We start from the raw sequence: 19411 nt of genomic DNA on the forward strand, positions 1-19411 counted from the left end.
GCTTGTAAGGCGAACGCCCTACCCGCTGTGCTATCGCTCCAGCCCATATATTACATACTACATATTAAATTATATATAATATATATTATCCACATATATGTAATATAATAAATATAATCTGTGAGTCTATGATCTATTCATTAAAATATATATATAACATATATTATTCATCACTTATGCAATAGATAAGTAAAAGAATAGACAATAATTTGGTTTGGGGTTTGTTTAACACCTGGTGGTATTCTTTGGCTACTCCTGGCTCTGTGCTCAGCAGTCACTTGCAATTGTGTTTGAGGGGTTGGATAGTGCTGGGAACCAAATGGGGGTCAACTGAATGCAATGCAAGCACCTTAAATTCTGTATCTATTCACCCCTAGACAAGAATTTTAAATACGTTACAGGGAAAGCCTTTATAAGGAGGTGACCTTGGATCTGAAATGCGGCGAATGAGTAGGAGCTTGTCATTTGAAGATGAGGGGAGAATACTCTCCAGGCTGAGAAAATAATATGTAAGAGAATTAAGGCCAAAGATAGCAAAGGACTTGGTAAGCTTAAAGAACAGGGAAGCAGCCAGTATGACAGTAAGAGAGGGAGTTTACAATAGGAGATTAGAAAGGATGACAGGGCCCACTGTGTAGGGTTGAATCCAAAGTGCAATCTTGACGGAATCTGGCTTTGAAAAGGTCAGCCTTCGTGCTTATGGAAGGAGAGTGTAGGAGCATGATAAAAGTAAGAAAATTAGCTGGGAAGCTTTCCAATTGGCCAGGAGCTAAGGGGTTTGGAGTAGGAGAGCAAGGATAGAAAGGAGTAACACCATTAGCTGATCCAGATTTTTCCATCTCCTGTAAAGTCAGGGTTCCTTCCTATGCCTTTAACTTTTTCTTCTCATCTGACTCTTTAACCTTTTCTTGGTGGCTTCCAGAATCCTGAATTCTTTTAGTGGAGAGGAGAAACCAGTGAGTCCTGATAGGGTATGACCCAGGCTAAGACTAAAAGCACATCTCCTGAATACTGTGTGGTGTGCAGGATCCTAAGATGGTCCCATCACCTTCACTGCAGGCATTGCTTCATAATGGCATCACAATTAAAGAAAGTTTCCAGGACAACAAAGGGTTAATTTTGGATGCTGGGGAATCCCCATGAAACTAGGCCAAAGATCAATATTAGTTAAGGACAACTGACCTTGTCCCAAAGTCTAAAGATCAGATTTGGCCTTAGGTTCCCTTCCCGCACTGCTGTCTTTTTCATTTTGTTCTTCCCAAAAGTCAAATTCTTTCTTTAGGTTTTCAAATAAGACTGGGAACCCAAGAGAGACATCCATAGGGGGTTTTATTTGTGCCCATAGACTGTGGCTCTCCCTGTAGCAACGTTTTCTTATGACTGTGCAGACAAGACCGCTACTTTGAAGACTTAAATCTGCTATCATTCAACCTGCTAGCTTGTTACTAATAAAGCTCTTACACCTACCCATCAGTGTGTTTTCTATTTGATTACTCCCCTCCACAAACAGCAGCAGAGTTGAAACTTCACAATTACACTGGACTGGATATGTACAAGCTGGTAAATATAATTATTTCTGGGGAAGCAAGCCACCTGGGACCCCTACCCTGGAAAAAAGGGCTGAGAACATCAGTTTTTCTCAACTCAGTCAAAATTTTCCAGCATCCCCTGGGTTAGTGCCCACCGAAGAACTTACCTTGATGTAGTCATAGGGGCAGGGCACTTCAGGATGGTCCTCAATGTCAAAAATGTCCTCAAACTGTAGGCTGATCATAAAACCTTCCTCCAGCTCGATTGTGTAGAAACATTCAGAGCTCTTGGGGTAAGGATTAGGGAAGTCTGGGCTGGTGATCACACCGGTCCTCTGGGTAAAGAGGTTGTCACTGCACTCCACTGTGGGAATATACCAGAGCAAAGTAACATATCACCCCCATGACCACAGCAGCCCTGTTACTACCTGCTCACCACACACTTTCCCTACTAATCTGAGATGCAAGCAGGTAGCAATCATTATTCCCATTTTACAGATGGGGTAGCTCAGGGATGGAAAATGACTCCCAAGCTCACTCACCTAATCATTTTGTAGAGTTAAAGGGAGTTAATCAAAGGAACTGAGTGATAAAATATTTTCTATCAAATTCTCTGGTACTCGTGTGGAAGGGAGAGTGGAGACAGGAGGCATTTCTGATGATTTGAGATCATTTTTGTTCTGCTCTTGCCTCAAGCCCCTGTCCCTAAGACTCTGTTAAAGCATTCTTTGACCCTTCTATCTCACTTACACCTTTTCTTTCTGGCCCATGAACTTGTTTTGTTTCTTGCTACCTACAACTACTTATGTGGCATGTCTGGGTTTTCTTGTCCTTATCAGACTGTAAGACCACGAGTTCAGTCTTCTACTGTTTCTTCTCGCTGCATTACAGTTAGGAACCCAGGGTTCTAGTATCCTGTTCCTCACTAAGCTCTACCAAGTTCCTTTATTTGCAACTAAATCTTTACCCTTAAACTGATCCATCTTGAAAAAGAATTTTGGGGGGCTGGAGCGATAGCACAGTGGGTAGGGCGTTTGCCTCGCACAACGCTGACCCGGGTTTGATTCCCAGCATCCCATATGGTCCCCCAAGCACCACCAGGAGTAATTCCTGAGTGCATGAGCCAGGAGTAATGCCTGTGAAATGCTGGGTATGACCCAAAAAGAAAAAAAAAGTCGGTTCTTTTTAAGTTCTTTTTTATTCTACTCATTTGCAAATGAGAAAACTCTGGCCCAGAAAGCAGGTATAATTAAGTTGAAGACCCATAGCCATGAGCCACAGGACAAGTTTAGAATTACTTCTCATGAATTACTGTCCGTTTTCAGTTTTCATTCCAAGTATTCTCTTGGGGGTAATATTGCCCATGATGGGGGTTAACACTGGTTCTTTGAGAATGGAGTTGTTCCTCCCTTGATGCATAACATACAGATAGATGTATAGCATATACCACATATATAATGTATCAGTCTTACTCAAATTTCATGAGTAGGGGCTATTATGAAAATGAAGTTTTATTTATTTATTTATTTAGTTTTTTTGTTGTTTTGAGGCACACCCAGTCTTGTACAGAGATTACTTTTGGCTCTGCACTCAGGAATTACTCCTGTCAGTGCTCGGGGGATCATATGGAATGCTAGAGATTGAACCCGGGTAAGCCGCATATAAGGCAAATGCCCTACCCACCGTACTATAGCTCCAGTCCCTAAAATCAAGTTCTAAAAGGCTCCTGAAGCAGTGGTGAAAGAGGAAAAAGAGGTGGAGGGTATGACTCACTTTTTAGCTTCTGTCATACTTAGCATATAATCAACAACACATATGAAATAAATTAATGTTCTAGAAAATACCACCCCCTCAAGAACATTCTTGTGTATGATTGCTTTACACAGTGGTTCATACTGAGGTTTTATTTGAAAGCAAGTGGACGTTTTTGAAGGGAGAAACCAAGAATCTTTGTTTTCAGTCTGGTCCTCCTCCAGGGATCTCTCACTTGGCTTCTAAGTGATCTTTCTAAAACATACATCCTCACTCTAATCTCTTGATAATTCCCCAAATATTACAAATTTTGTCACAGCTCAGAATGTTTGCAGAAGCTGCTCTTCCTGACCAGAATGCCTTCCTGTTTCTTGTTCTTTCATCTGTGGAAGAGTTTGGAGAGGCAGGCTCAGGTTTGACTGTGGGTGTACATACTTCCGCTTGGGATTTGCCAAAGCCCCACCTTGGTTCAACTGGCTTTACTCCACCTGTTAGTAAGATTCTCATGGAAATTGGGTGAACCATTTTATGCCTCTACCCCTAGCCCAGTTCAGATACTGCATCAGGCTGATGAGAAATAAGAACAATGAGAGAGAGAGGGAATGAGTTGCTTCCCATGGTTTCTGTTTTTGTTCTCCACTCTCTTCTCTCTTATGGATTGTTTCTCTATTACAGAGAAACTTAAAGGTGTCAGGAAGAGAAGCAATAAAGGGACTCTGAGTTCATGGCTCAGATGGAGACTGGGAAGTTGTTCATTGGTTGTTCATTGCCTTGATCAGGCTAATTTGTATAGTTAGAGAGGATGTAGGGGCAAAGTACCAGAAGTTTCTGCTGCCCAGAGATGAGCAGATGGTCTAGAATCTAGTGCTTTTCGAATGTAGCCCTTTGCAAAGCAAAAATTGATGTTCAGGTGGTACAAGTATTTTGTCTATGTGTTGGTATTGGAGGCACAGCCCCCTGAGTTCATGTGCAGTTGTTCCTAATAAACATCTGTCCTTCCTTTGAGCACTTCATAATCTTACTGGGAACTGTGATGATGTACAGAACCATCCCTGAGCCCCACCTCTGCAGGTCCTGTTGTCTGTGTGGAGGATGTAGCCAAAGCGGCACGAGCAGTAGTAGCCGCCGATGTAGTTGTGGCAGTAGTGGTCACAGGACAGCTCCTCATCTTCCTGTTCTGTGCACTCGTCCACATCTGCAGGACAAGTAGAGACTTTCAGTTACTTAACCCATGGCTGACAATGAAGACAATTGCTATGCTTACAGAGCACTGCTGAGGAGTCCCTTGTTGTGTCAGAAGATTCATGCATTCTCCTCATTTCATCTTCCCTGAAGGGCCAGAAATATCCATCATACCCATTTTCAAATGAAGAAATTGCAGATCACAGAAGTTGAATAAAGGATTCTGTTATCACATAAAGCTAGGTTTAAACCCAGGGAACAGTAACCATAGCAAGAGGGCCTATTACTATCCTATTCCAAAATTACAGAGCTGAGAATTAGAAGAGTTAAAGAATTTACTTCAGTTTAGAAAGTGCTCAAGCCAGAAGAAGAAAGACAAATACAAGGTGATCTCACTTATCTGCGGCATATAGATTACTGGTTGAGGAAATGTAGTAAAAGGGGGATGTCTAGATCATCCTCGACCCCAATATTTGGAGAGGAGAAGGAAAGATATCAAGTGGGGAAGAAAAAAATTGGAAGTAATGGGTGAATAGGCACCAGGGCTTCAGTTTTATACTGGTGGTACGGGTGAGTAGAGTAGCCATCTGTCCAAAACAGATTCAATGAAACTGAAAACATGAGATATAAGCTGCATCCGCTGAAACTTTGTAATGTGCCGGTCAAATGAACAGGCAGGGATGGGGTGGAGGGTGGGGATGGGAGAGAGTATGGGAACACTGGTAGAGGGAAGTTGATGCTGGTAGTGGTGAAACTCAACTATATATGCGTAAAACTCAACTATCAATAACTTTGTAAATCCTAATTCTTTAATAATAATAAAAATCCTAATTCTTTAATAATAATAAAAAAGAGTATTAGAGTTAGTATTCAAATTAAGCAGTAACCCCAGAGCTCAGATCTTATGATTTCTGAGCTCTTTCTAAATTCATAATACAGGCCAAGCCCCATGCTAGGCTTTGGAATTATAAATATACATGATCAATCTCCCATATTTGAACAGAATTTTTTTCCACAAAATTATGCTTGAAAAACCAACAGGAACATACAAAAAAAGTTTAATATTACAAATTGCCATGAAAATGCAAATTAAAACCATAATGAGTACACTAACTGCATTCCTACAAGAATGCTTAAAAATATAAAAACCAACAACACCAAATGTTGATGCAGCTATGAAGCAATGAGAATATTTTCATATTGGTAAAAGACATATATAGTGGCCTGGGGAAAGGTCTGGCAATTTATTATAAAATAAGAATAAATCTACATAAATCAAAACAAAAATCTACGTTTTGACCCAATAATCCTCCTAGATATCTACTTAATTGAAATAATAACACATGTCCTCCAAAAGACTTGAACAAGAAGGATATCCATCTGGAGAATAAATGAAAAAATTTAAATGTATTTATAAAATATAAAGTTGCCTTGTCATGAAAAAGAGCAAAATTATTATATACTCAATATGAATGAGTCTCAAATATTATTTGAGTAATATAATATTCACACTCAAAATAATTTTATGTGCTGATTTATATTAAGTTTTAAAAGAGGAACAATTAATCTATGGTTGAAAAAACTCAGAAGAATTGTTGCCTCCATGTTGAGGTAGAAATGGGGTATGATTAGCAAGAACTTTCTAGGTTGACAATAAAGATTAACATATTGTTAATATTTTGGGTTATAAATGAATATAAAAAATCTTAGAACTTGATAACTTTTTGTGCATTTTATTGTATGGAAATGTTATGTTAAACAAAAAATGTGAGTAGGTATTAAACCCTAGCAAAATGATACATGTGCTGTTTTTAAAAAGCATACTGATGTCTGAAATTCAGTTCGAAATTCTTAAAAAATATGAATTGTATCTGGGGGAGATAGTTCAAAGGGCTGAAAAGTCCTCATACCATAAGCATATTTCCCTGGGAATAGCTCTTAGTACTCCTGGTTATGGCCCCCCACACAATTAAAAAAAATTGATGGATGGATAGTCACAGAGAAACTCACTAAAATGTTAATGGCAGAATCTGTGTGGGAGCATAAGACATGTTTAGTTTTTAGAGAGGAAAGAGACTCTTAGGGATGAATCATCCAATTTTCCGACTTACCCACAGCCATGTAATGGGCATCAAAGCCGGTGAATCGTTCCTCATTGGAGAAATCGGACCGAAAAGTGACAGACATGAAGGAGCCTGGGGAGAGGACCACCTCCTGGCCAGGGGACTGCTCTGTGTCTGTGGTCTCCCTGCCACAGAAGGTGGCGAGCACCTGGTCTTCAGTTTCTACCTTAGGAGTCAAAGAGAAAGGAAACCACATGAGCAGCTTCCCAAATTAGCTCCTAGGCTGGCCTCCAGGTTCAAAAAGAAGGAAAGAAACTTGAGTAGACCAGGAAGCCTGGGAAATCCAGGAAAGGGGGTAATAGTCAGTCATCTAAAGAGAGAAAATGGCACAGGTTAAGTCAAAATTGTCTAACATCTAACCATGTTTCATTCATTTTGTTTAGCTTCATCAGAAGGTGCTTGACATTTATTTCATTCCTTTTCACAAATGGCTTGTTTATTAAAAATAACACAATGTTAAAAGAATCACGGTGAGATAACCATATAGATACATTCTATACTCACTATAGATAATATTTATATATTTTATAGGAACTTGTTACTACAGACTTTACATACAAATATTACCAACTTTATATATGACTCATGTTTTGAACATAAGTGTGTGTCTATCACTAAGCATGGCATGGGATTAGGGTTAATAAGAGATGAGTAAGACAGTACTGTGAATGGAGAGGACATGTTCATATGGAAGAAAATGGACACAAAGATATATATATATATATAGTCTGACAATTGCTTTAATGGGAACCTAGACCTGGGAACACACTCACAATGTGCTAAAATTCCCTATAAATCAGAGGAGAGTAAGATTGTTTTTCTTTAAATATGTGTTTAGTCATAGAACAGGATTTGGCTGACAGCATTCATCTCATAAATCTATGTTATTAAGAACCAAAAGTTCAAGTATATCCTTTCAGGGAAGGGAGGCACCCACAGTGGTGCTCATAACTTACTCCCGGCTTTACTCTGGTGGTTTTCGGGGACCACGTGGAATGCTGGGGATTAAACCTGGGTCAGCAGTGTGTGCAAGGTAAACATCCTACCCACTGTACTATCTCTCTAGCTGTATCCAGCATATCATTTTTGCACTGATATGGTGCAAAATGTATTCTAACAATCACAAGGAGCCAAGGAGTCTGCAGGGATATAAATTTGGAATGACAGGTTGTAACTAAAATGTGGTTGACCTTATGAATAAGAAGAGGCTCTTAATTCTGTGAGTAAAAGATAAGACATTGAGAACTTTTGAATAGGGAAACCAAGTCATCAAAACTCCACCTGATATGTCATATTACTAAGAATAAAAACACTAGAATCAAGGCTGAAGAGATAACTCAGGGATGTCCATGGCATATATAGGGACCCCTGCTGGATCCCTGGCACTACATTGATTCTAGTATTTTTATTCTTATTAATATGACCTATGAGGACCCCAGTATTGTCACACATGGTCCTAGTGGCTCCCAGTACTGCATTACTTTGCCTAGGCATTGAACTGTCTGAGCAGGTTGGCAGAGCATCTCAGGCTATGGTCCCAGGGACCTCAGAACTAGAATGATCCAGAAATATGTTGTGTGTGTTTATGCTACGATTCTGATATAAAAGTTCCCTATTTGCTAAAAGAATTCCTTGTTTTGGAAGAGCCAAGTGTCTCTGTGCAAATTTAAAATCCAAGCAAAGATAAAAAACTGATGGCCTAAAACTGATTTTATGAGTTTGATTTGGGAAACACAATATGATAGATGGTTAGTATAGTCATTTGACTACCAAACCTTGGCCTACTCACTATTCCATCATCTTACACCTATCCTGGGTGTCAGAGAGATAGTATAGTGGGTTAGATGCTTTCCTTGCATGAGGCTGACCTGGGTATGACTCTTGATACTTTTAAATATATATCTGTGTTTGCAATCTATAATTGGACTTTTTCTTTTCTTTTCCTGGTATTGGGCTATACTCTGGCAGTGCTCAGGATTACTCCTAGCATGTTGCTTAGGGAACAACATGGTGCCATAAATTGAATCCAGGTCTCAAGTATGCAAAACGTGCTCTTTAGGCCATTGAGCCATCCCCCTGACAACTTCATGGACATTTTAATAAAATTTCATGAGAAAATCTCTTACTAAGAATGATTTCTGCTGCCTTTCAGAGTCATTAAAAACAAGTTCTCGAAGACTTTTATCTCTAGTAGCTATTAATGATTCACTGTTTTGTTCATTAGCTTATTATGTCAATAGTGTCTTGACATTACATTTGACATTCTGTTTTGAAGTTAACGATTTATTTATTTAAAATAAGTGGGAGTTTAAAAAAAAACAATTTGCCTTAGTAACAAAATACAAGGACAATTAATTACTAACTTTGGGAATTGAAGTGTAAACAGAAGATGAGATCATGGCTTTGCTATTTTTTTCTCTTCTCTACAGATACTAGCTGAATTCACAGAAGCCTTTATTCTGTAGAATATATCTATCTGCACATAGCTCCAATATTGCTTCCTTGAAAATCACACTTGGTTTATTTAGGTTAACAAAGTTTCCCTAACAGCTAAGATTTTTACCTAAGTGTAATTAAAAACAACAGCAAAAAAACTTTCTTTAAGGTAGAAAACTTTCTAAAGTGCTTTTTATAAGTCCCTGCTTTCTTAGGTATATCATGGTTTCCCTTTCTTAGTAATTTAGGAATATTACTCTGAATATCAACAGGCTTGGGGATATTGAATTATAGGACATTACTTGCCTCTAATGGAATGGCTCCAGATTATATAATGCCTTAGGAATGTTTAGGTTCCTTCCTTCCTTCCTTTCTCCCTTCCTCGCTCCCTTCCTCCCTCTTTCTCTCTTTCTTTCTTTCTTTCTTTCTTTCTTTCTTTCTTTCTCACAAAAATTCATTGAAAAAAATTCAGAGAGATGCAAGGAGAGAGAAACAGAGAGAGACAACAGAAAGAGAGAGAGAGAGAGAGATATTTAAGAGGCAATACTTCTCCAGAAAAGAAAAAGTCCTTTTATGTCTTCTTTATGTAGTGTTTTATTTCCTGTTCTTTAAATCTGCTTGTTAACTAGTGAGAAATGTGTTATAAAATAAAAACAAGCTAAACTCTTGTTATTAGCATTTAATAAAAATAAGTCAATTTAGAGTAAATATGTTATGGAAGAGGATTTATTCATGTGTAACTGCATCAACAAAAGTGCACAGTTTTGGTGATCTTTGTAGTAACAAAAGGTTAATGTAAATCTGGCAGTTGAAAATTTTGTTCCCTCTCCTGAGGACATATACTATAACAAGACAATCTCCTTCTCACCTCTGTCTACTAAAATAAGAGCTCTAGTTTTTTTTTTCTAATTTTGACATCCTGATATTAAGAGAGATAGAGAGAGCAATATCACAGAGGTAGGGCGATAGCACAGCGGTAGGGCATTTGCCTTGCGCTGCTGGCCCGGCCGACCTGGGTTCGATTCCTCCTCCCCTCTCGGAGAGCCCAGCAAGCTACCGAGAGTATCTCACCCACACAGCAAAGCCTGGCAAGCTACCCGTGGCATATTCAATATGCCAAACACAGTAACAATAAAGTCTCACAATGGAGACATTATGGGCCCGCTCGAGCAAATTGATGAACAACTGGAGGACAGTGGACAGTGGATATTAAGACAAGTCCTCACAACCATACATTAATAAAACAACTAGAAGGATGGTGAGCCAAACTTTTAAAACACATATTGCTTGCTACTGGAAAACTTTATGAGCCTGAACTTGTTTGTGGTCTATAACTAGAATAAGTTACCAAAGAATAGCCATGCCTTAAGCATTAACACTTCCAGATACATTAACACTTTTCTGTAACAGGATATCCCCAAAGTCTGTAGTTTTATTGCATGGGAACTTTGAAATAAAATCAACCAGAAATAATTTTGGTTATGGAGATGCTTAATGAATGTATGTGATCATCTTCTTTGCTGCAACTTGTAGGTGTCAGGATGACTGAATGGTAGATAGTCATTACCTGGAGAGTCACACTATTCCCGAGACCATGGAAGCAAGATCCACTCCACTGAATCTCTTGTGAATCTCATCCCTCTATGTCCTTTGGGTAGTAAGGGAAGGTCGGTATCTGGGGTCCTGGGAATTCAGACACTAGCCCAGAAAAGAGTTGTGGAATATTAAAGCTGGGAGTGATTATTAAGAGTTATTTCAATCCTCCTCTAGAGGAAATTGAAGTTCAGAGAGGGGAAGTAACTTGCTTGAGTATAGAGAGATAACCACAAGTACTTCCTAATGTCAGTTTTGTTGTTTGTTCTGACCCCAAAGACAGGAACCTCCCAACGCAGTGAGTGCATGACAAAAGACATAGACATTTGGCCAAACAACTTTTCTCAAGGGCCTTCTGACACCTTATCTTGGGTATATAAACTGTTTCCCAAAAAGGAATTGGCTCAATGACAGCTCCAACCACAACTTAAACAGAAAGGTCCTGGTTAATATGTGCTACAACTGATAAAATTGTATGAAAATAATTTACGTCTGAGTTAAGCATGAGGTTGAGTTCTCACTACTGTTTGGACTATTGCGCTAATATGAAGAAGGGGATACATCTCAAAAGGAGACACAGAATTCATAATAAGAACCACCTGGATGGTCTCATAGATTCTCCATTTTTATTCTCATGATGGATTACCCATGTCCTTTCAGACTTGAGGATACCAATAAGTGGATATATGTCCTTTATTTTATCTAAACTCAGTTTCACAAATACTTATGCACCAAATTCTCTCCATAAAATAATGTGGAGGATCCAAAAATTACTTATTTGCTGGATGACCTTATTAAGCATGTCCCATCCCTCTGGGAATGTATGATTCAGAAAGTCTTATGTTTTAAGTCATTTTATGGTATCCAGTAAGATATAGGCAGTCCCAGGGGCTTAGAGAATAAAAATAAACGCCCTCCTCAAGGAATGAGAAAATATTAATAAGGGGAAAATGTTCCTGATTTAAGAACTGAAAGATGAGGAAAATAAAGGCAGAGAGAATTAGTACATAGTAGTTTGGGAGTAGTCGTGAGATCTTTTAAGCAGAAGGAATAGTGAAGACCCGTGAGATTTTTGCTAATAGTATTATTTGTATTTTGAGTCACACCCAGCTGTGTTCAGACTTACTCCTGGCTCTGCACCTAGGAATCACTCGTTGGAGGCTTTGGGGTCATATGAAGTGCCAGGGATTAAACCTAGGTTGCCTGTGTGTAAGGCAAGAGATACTTCCTATACTATTTCTCTGACTCTTGGGAGTTTTTTGAATCTTGATCATCCTCCCTTTCTATCAACACCTGATTTTTTAAAAAAGAGGAGGGACCTGCAAAGAACTAGAAATTGGGAAGAAAGTTGTAAGGCAAAACTGGTGAACTTCCTACCTTTTCAACCCAAACTTCCTAGGTGAAACTAAGGGAAGGCAGCAAAATATTGTTCACATTACTATGAAAAAACAGTTAAGGCTACTTTCTACATGTTCATAAAGCCATCTTATTGGAGTTTAACAAAAGCATTGAGAGTTTTCAAATGCTCCTCAAAGCAATGTGGAGAAGGTCACTCAGGAGTTATTGTTCATTTTACAGATGAGAAACTTAAAGGCCAGGCGACTAAAAATGAATGAGCAAGGTCATATGTAGCAGTTTGCATCCAGATCCACATCATTCTGACTTGCTGGCTAATAAAGATCCATATTCCTTTATGGAAAAGACTAGTAAATAAAAAAACAAATTCTTGAAGACTTTGATTACTAATGCTCCCAATCTAGGTGCTACAACTCCTCTGGTAGCCCTTATAGGTCCTAGAAGAGTGTCTTAGACTTAATTTAGACAGACATTTAGGGAGTATGCTGAATTTTCCTGTTGTCAAGTTAATTAGTCTGGGAACCACATTTTCCAGAATCTCTTTTTTATGTAGAGCTAAATTAGAGTTGTCCAAAGAGGAATTTGTGAATTTATAAGTCTATAGACCTACTCTCTGAAGGCTTGTTTGTGATCAGATACAAAAATAGACAGATGCAGATACCAAGAATTTCTCCATTCTTATTCCAACTCTTCATTCTAATTAATAATTCGCGGTCACGCAACATCTTATTATCTCATTTTTACTTTGGACAATCTGGCAGGCTACCAAATGTAACCTGCCCACACGGCAGAGTCTGGCAAACTCCCTGTGGCGTACCCAATATGCCAAATACCAGTAACAATGATGGGTCTCATTCTCCTAACCCTGAAAGAGCCTTGAATATGGCACTTTTTAAAATCTCAGTGGTAGGACTAAGGAGACATTACTGGTGCCTTCTTGAGGCAATCGACGAACAACAGGATGATAGTGATTGTGATCATGATCATTCTAATTAATAGCTTTGATGTCTCATAGTGACCAGACCTATTGTAACTAAAAAGGTCTGGTTCCACTGAGGTTGCAGAAACAATTGATGAGACACATATGACAGGTTGAGAAAGAATTTTAAGGCAACATATCAAGAGGTGGGAAGATGGTGGACTCATGTACTCTCTCTCTCTCTCTCTCTCTCTCTCTCTCTCTCTCTGTGTATCTCTCTCTTTAATTGGAAAAGAACAGGGAGGTAGGATAGTTGGTCCAGTTTCATTATCACCAGTTTTCAAATCCACAGAATAGCTGCTAAGAACCATCAACTTTTATTCTTGGGCCCCCTTTCATGGCTCCCACTTCAGCTTCCCAGGAAGTCTTGAAATGCCAGAGTTTCCTGTAGTTGCCCCATCAGGGCTTCAGCAGAATCAACTAGTGCTTTTCTTATGATCATACATCTCCCTGACTCACTTCCCTGGTGCCTCTTATGAGGTCTAATGCTCATAAATATTTATTTTATTTTATTTATTTATTTTGATTTGGGGGCCATATCCGGGGGTGCTCGGAGTTTAGTCCTCTTCACTCTGAGATCACTCCTGGCAGGCTCAGGAGTGGAATGAATGGAAATCTGAGTCAGCCATGTGCAATACAAGTGCCTTACTCATTGTACCATCTCTTTAGCCCCAATATTCATTTTCTTAAAATACTCATAGAGACTTTGTTTAAGTAGGATGCTGCAGTAATCAAAAACATTTGGCTTCAGTTGAGAATTGCCTAGCCAGTAGAGGCTAAAAAAGACAACCAGGTGAAGAATCCCTGTTTAAATGGGATTACTGGGAAACAAAGGCTACGGAGGGTCAAGATGACTAATCTGAGTTCTTTACACCACGCAGATGGTAGATACCAGCAACTACTAGATGAAGGAGAAAGACCCAATATGTTTTACCAAGCCTCTAAGTGATGGTATATGAATAAACTTATGAAAATCCAGCAGAGATCCTTCCTGTTACTTTACTCAAACTACTGTTCACAGAATCATGAGTAAATAAAGTTGATGTCATTTAAACTAGTAAATTTTGGAGTAACTTGTTACGTAGCAATTGGTAACTGATAGGGAGGGATAAAAAAAAGCAATTTGGCACCAAAAATAAGACAGACATTTGTGAAATCAAATTTGAACAATCACAATTTTATGATTCTTGAGATCTTGAAAGTTACCTAATCTTAACTCTTATGTTTCTCCTACAGTCTTAATTGAGGCATGGCTTCCATCTCCTGGAACCCCACGGAAAGTTATCTAACCTTAATTCTTATGTTTCTCCTACAGTCTTAATTGAGGCATGGTTTCCATCTCCTGGAACCCCATGTCATACCTTTCTCATAAGGGAAGGAAGGGGAGATAGAGGTTGAACTTTTAAAAAGATTTGAAATAAGACTAGATCATCTGGGGTCTCATCTTTATGTGGTTTGTCAATGAGTTCTCACATTTATTAGAGATTAGAAAAATGACTTAAACCCTTCATGTTGTAGGTTAAATTTTGTTTCCCACAAAAAGAGATGTGCAATTCCTAATCTCTAACATCACTCAACGAGAGTAGACCTTTGTAGATATAATTAAGTTAAAAATAGCATCATGCCAGTTTAGAGTGGACCTTAATCAATGACAGGTGTCCTTATAAGGAAGGGACTCTTTTCTACAGAGACACAGAGGGGAAGAGAGAAGACAGAGGCAGTGACTTTCTGGGCAAGTTGTCACAGTCTTGGGAATACCAATTATTGTGTCCAAATGCCAGAAAGCAATAAGGAGTAACGAATGATTTCCTAGAATCTTCAAAGGAAGCGTGGCTTTGCCAACACCTAATTTCCAATTTACAACATCTAGTACTGTGAGAGAAAAATAATTTCTGTTCATTTAAGTCACCTATTTGTAGCAATTTGAGTGGGTGGACTTAGGAGACTAATATATTCTGCACGCCAGTTTTCTCAGCCATAAACTACTGAAACAAGTAAAATTTGTGTCAGAGGACTGCTGTGATCAATGATATGAGGAGGAACCTTGAACATGATCAACACAGGAAACCAAAAGGTTTCTGAGGGCCTAATTAGGAGGGCAGGAATAATTTTATATGTTAGAAGAATTAAGAGATTAGAACCATCTTTGGATGAACTTTTATTTACAAGTTATACTTTTTGGGGGTTTTAATTTCATTGAAAGTATCTCTCTGGAATTTTGCTTATAAGGACCCCCTATCCCTGGCAGAAGGGAACCTCAGAACCTTCTCAACCAGGTCTCCTGTTTTATCAAGTGGAATCTGAAGGCACAGTGGACTCCCTGCTTCCTGAGTAAGTAAATCCCTTACTTTACAGAGCAATTCAAGGGATTTGTAAAACTTATATCCATAAGAGAATAGTAGTAAACCCAGGAATCTCTCTGCTCTGCTTTGTCAAAGAATTTCTCTGGATAGGTAAATTTAGGCTGGTGATTTAGTGATAAACCTGGACCCAGACCTCTTGGCTCACAAGCTCTAGAACTCTCTCTGACTGCCTATCCCCAACTCCAGCAACTGGGCCAGGAGTATTAGACTAGTCTCAGTACTTTACCCGTTGGCCCCAGTTGAAGTTAAAAACCATGAGAAGTAACAAGTTAAATGTACTAAGCACTGGAACTAAGGGAAAAAGGGAAATGTGTACATGTGTGCAAGCATGAGACTATATATTATATTTCAGAGGCTCTTACAAGTAAGTAAAAATAGCATAGTTGTCTTGGTGTTAAGACTCAAGTTGGCATCATTTGAGAGGGACTCAAGTTGAAGTTTCAGTCCTGGGCCAGTCATTTAGTCATAAAACAATCATAACAGCATCAATAATAATGATAGTAGTGGTGATAAGTGATAATAACAGCAACAGCAGTCGTAACAACAAAAGTAGTTATTGCATCTGAGTAAACTTTCCAGATGACAGACTATTTTCACTTTATTTTATTTGCTTTTGATGACAGTTCTGTAATGAGTCCCCTTCAAACAGAGTTTTGTGATTCTGGGAGAAGTGACATGAGTTCCCAAATGCCACATGGCTGGGGATCGGAGACAAAATCCAGATACCCTGACTTCTAGCACTGGTACCATAATTAGAATCAGAGAATCACCAAAGTCAGGGTTACCACGGTTATTAGACATCCATTACATCTTGTTCCTTTCTTGGCTCCAGTAGGTCAGGCCCAGAAAAGAAAAGTGACTGGTTCAAAGTCAGATTACCAGTTAATGGCAGAGGGCTCAGGTATAAGGTTCTTGTTTATGGGTTTATCAGAATAAACACCTTACAACAAAACTGGACAAGTACTTAAAAATATATTGTGTACATGCGAATGCTAGACAGCATTTATGACGTGGAGGCCACAGACAAGGATTGGAGTCCAAGAACCTGCCAGTCCCAGGAAATATGGCCCGGCCGCCAGATGGTTCTTTGGGTCTTCTCTCTGCATCATGTGCCCGAGCAGCTGAAAGCTGCTTGGGAGGGGATTCCATGAGCCCGAGAAACGCGGGCAACCCGCAGGTGGGAAATTGGCAGTGCCCACCATCTCAGAGAGAGCAGAGGTGGGGGACTTCCCGGGGAGTCTGGGAATGGTAGCTGGGAAGGAGGGCCAGGATTCACTTTCTTTGGCGGGTGAAAGACTCCCCTACCCTTTCTAGTTCATTCACATGCAAATCTCCTCCGGGACTGTGAGACTAGACCCCAAAGCGTTCAGGACGAGAAAATAGCCCGAGGACAAGAGAAAACAAAGCCTTATTGTGTTCCTTCTGCACAGAAATTGGCTGGGGGGTGGGGGAGGGAGGTCTGTGATCCTCAGGAGGGTGGGGGTAGGGTCTCCCCCCATTCCCCCAAAGCGGTGATTAAGTAAGTGCTCAGCAGCTAAGACAGAGCCGCCAGGCCAGTGTCGCCAGGCAGCGTTCCCAGGAATGTGGGAGCTTGTGTGTCCCTCTGCATGGCCGCGTGACCCGGCCTTGCCCCAGCTCAAATGCACATCCTCAAATCCTCCCGTGGAAATCCTTCCAGTGAGTCGAACTCGGGAGCGAATGACCTGGTTCTGTCGGGTCTTTGCTCTGCTACTCAGATGTCCTGTGTCACTCTAATGATCTTCCCAAGCAAGAGTCTATTGGGGCCAGTGTCTCCGACCAGCATCCAAGACCCACTTGTCAACTTCTCCCAAATTTGACCAGCCTGATGTGAAACACAGTCCTCATTTTTTTTTAAATGAAGCTCCATAAACATACAATTATATTACATTAAGAACAATTATATAAAAACTCATCAGCTCTTAGTGTTTTCCTATTTCCCAATCTCTGGAGGTCATTAGTGTTCAGGGTTGAGGAGTGGTGACTGGTGTCCTTCCACACATGTGCATCTCTTCTTTTCTCCTCTCCCAGTCCACCCCCAGTCCAGATGTGGTTGTTAATCATTTATAATCATAGTCCTAATTTCAGTTTTCATAAACGTAAAAGGTGGACCTGACCACTGGCTTCTGTAAGTCAAAAGGTCACATGGAACACTGCGAGGAAAGCAGTTTGTTGGGTCTGTCTGCTGTTGCTTCTCAGAATTTAGCAAAACCACTGATTCCCAGCCCCCCACCTGTTCCTGTTTCTCTGACTTCTCTGCTCCTTGGCCTTCCTGCTTCCTTGCATTGGCTGATCCCTCTGGTTCCAATGCTTTCCCCACAGCAAGCCGTAGAACTCCGTCATCTCTTTTTGTTTTTTTTTCCATGCATCACACCTGGCAGTGTTCAGGACTTGCTCCTGACTCCGCACTCAGGAATCAGTCCTGGTTGTACTGGGTGAGGGGGGGGGCGGTGGCATGTGCTGGCAATGTAACCAGGGCCGAGCCCATGCAAGGCAAGTAATCTACCTGTTGTACTGTTGCTCCAGCCCCCACCCCCCACCATCTTCTTCATACTTCATTCAAGTGTCATCTGAGTAAGAAGCTGCCAGGCTGACTTATTTAAATCACAACTGCCTTCTGGTTCACAGGGACCCTCTTTATTCTATTCCATTTTTTTGTCCACTACCTTATTATTCACTGTTTAATTCACTTAGGGATCTTGTTTTTGTTTCTTGCCTGTTTCCACCAGTGCAATCTAAGTGTTGTGCTGGCAGCAACTGCTATATCTTTCAATAGGAGCTCTATCCCAACCAAGCTAGAGATGACAGACAATGCAATAAGTGTTTGTTGAATAAATGCTTTAACTTCCTTTCCTCCTCCCTCCTTCCAACGTAAATTCAGGCTCTTCCTTCTTTGCCTGCGTGCAGCAGATCTAAAGCACATGGATTTGCCTACCGGGCACACCCCCAACCAGGGCATCTCCATCTCACACTCACCCACCCTTGCCCACATCCTCCACCCTGGTTCTGGGACCTTCCTTCTGTTTTCTATCACCCAACGCCTTTGCAGTTCTCACTCTCTGCATCAACTGAGCTTTGCTCACATTTTTCTGAAGCTCATTTTCACTTTCTGATCCTTCTGAACAGGCTAGAATTGGTATTTGGAACCTGGTGTCTCTGGAGTGGAAAAGTCGTGACAGGGATTGCAGTGCAGTTGAAATTCATGAGAATTTTTTTTTTAATCCATTTTTCTTTTCTTTCAGGGACTACAACCTTTCGCCTACTCCCAGAATTAGCAGAGCTGCTGCAATTGCTGGGGTCAGCCACAGACTGAAGGTCGAGGTCATGTTTAAAGTAAACATGGAACACTGCACAGCAATTAGGAGCCAGGGTCAGAGGCTTTCTTCTGGGAGCAGGGCCATGGGAGGGTCTTATCTTGCAATTACACAGCAGGATGCAGATTGGACCAATGACGCCTGGAGGAAGGGGCGCTGGACCTGTGAGGACTACAGGAGCACAGAAAAGTGCACAGCTAAATCTGATTTCTGCATTGGGCATATGGGAAAAACAAAGTCCAAGCTGAGAGGTGACTTGCCCAACATCTCAGTAAGAGCCAGTGGTTGGTTTCAAGACTAGAGTCATTTCCTTTGCGAACCCTGTCGGGAGCCATATGCCTTTTTTTGTTCTGCTCCAAAATTACCTGCTGCTGCTGGAAAAACAAACTGAAAAGCACAGGCATGGGCCCTGAACTCAAGGGTGAGAACTAGCAAATGACCTTGAGGTCACCAATTTGAATTTATGCAGCACAAATAGAGAAATCCAGTACTTTCCCCTCCTTTATAGGTCAGATCCCATTTGTTATTATTTAGAATTTTTTTTGATCTCCAGAGTTAGAACAAAGGAAAGATAAGATCTTTATACAACCCAGATAACACAAAAAACATGTCCTCAGAGTCCTTTTGTTCACACTTTAGCACTGTCCCCCCCTGGTTCATCAATTTGCTCGAGCAGGCACCAGTAATGTCTCCATTGTGAGACTTGTTGTTACTGTGTTTGGCATATTGAGTAGCCACAAGGAGCTTGCCAGGTTCTGCCCTGCAG

General features: G+C 40.4%; 1 protein-coding gene across 4 annotated transcripts in view; it reads right to left on the reverse strand.

Annotated features, from left to right (window-relative positions):
* Positions 1–19411, reverse strand: part of MASP1 (MBL associated serine protease 1) — an 89720-nt gene that overhangs the window by 51337 nt on the left and 18972 nt on the right. For all 4 annotated transcript variants that reach the window (XM_056121335.1, XM_056121334.1, XM_056121336.1 and 1 more), the window contains exons 3-5: positions 6575–6752; positions 4345–4476; positions 1697–1893 (exon numbers count right to left, since the gene is read on the reverse strand). In XM_056121335.1, coding sequence (XP_055977310.1) covers positions 1697–1893; positions 4345–4476; positions 6575–6752 — 507 coding nt within the window. The remainder of the gene's footprint in view (positions 1–1696; positions 1894–4344; positions 4477–6574; positions 6753–19411) is intronic.

This window comes from Sorex fumeus, unplaced genomic scaffold (assembly GCF_029834395.1).
Source record: "Sorex fumeus unplaced genomic scaffold, SorFum_2.1 ptg000044l, whole genome shotgun sequence".
NCBI lineage: Eukaryota > Metazoa > Chordata > Mammalia > Eulipotyphla > Soricidae > Sorex > Sorex fumeus.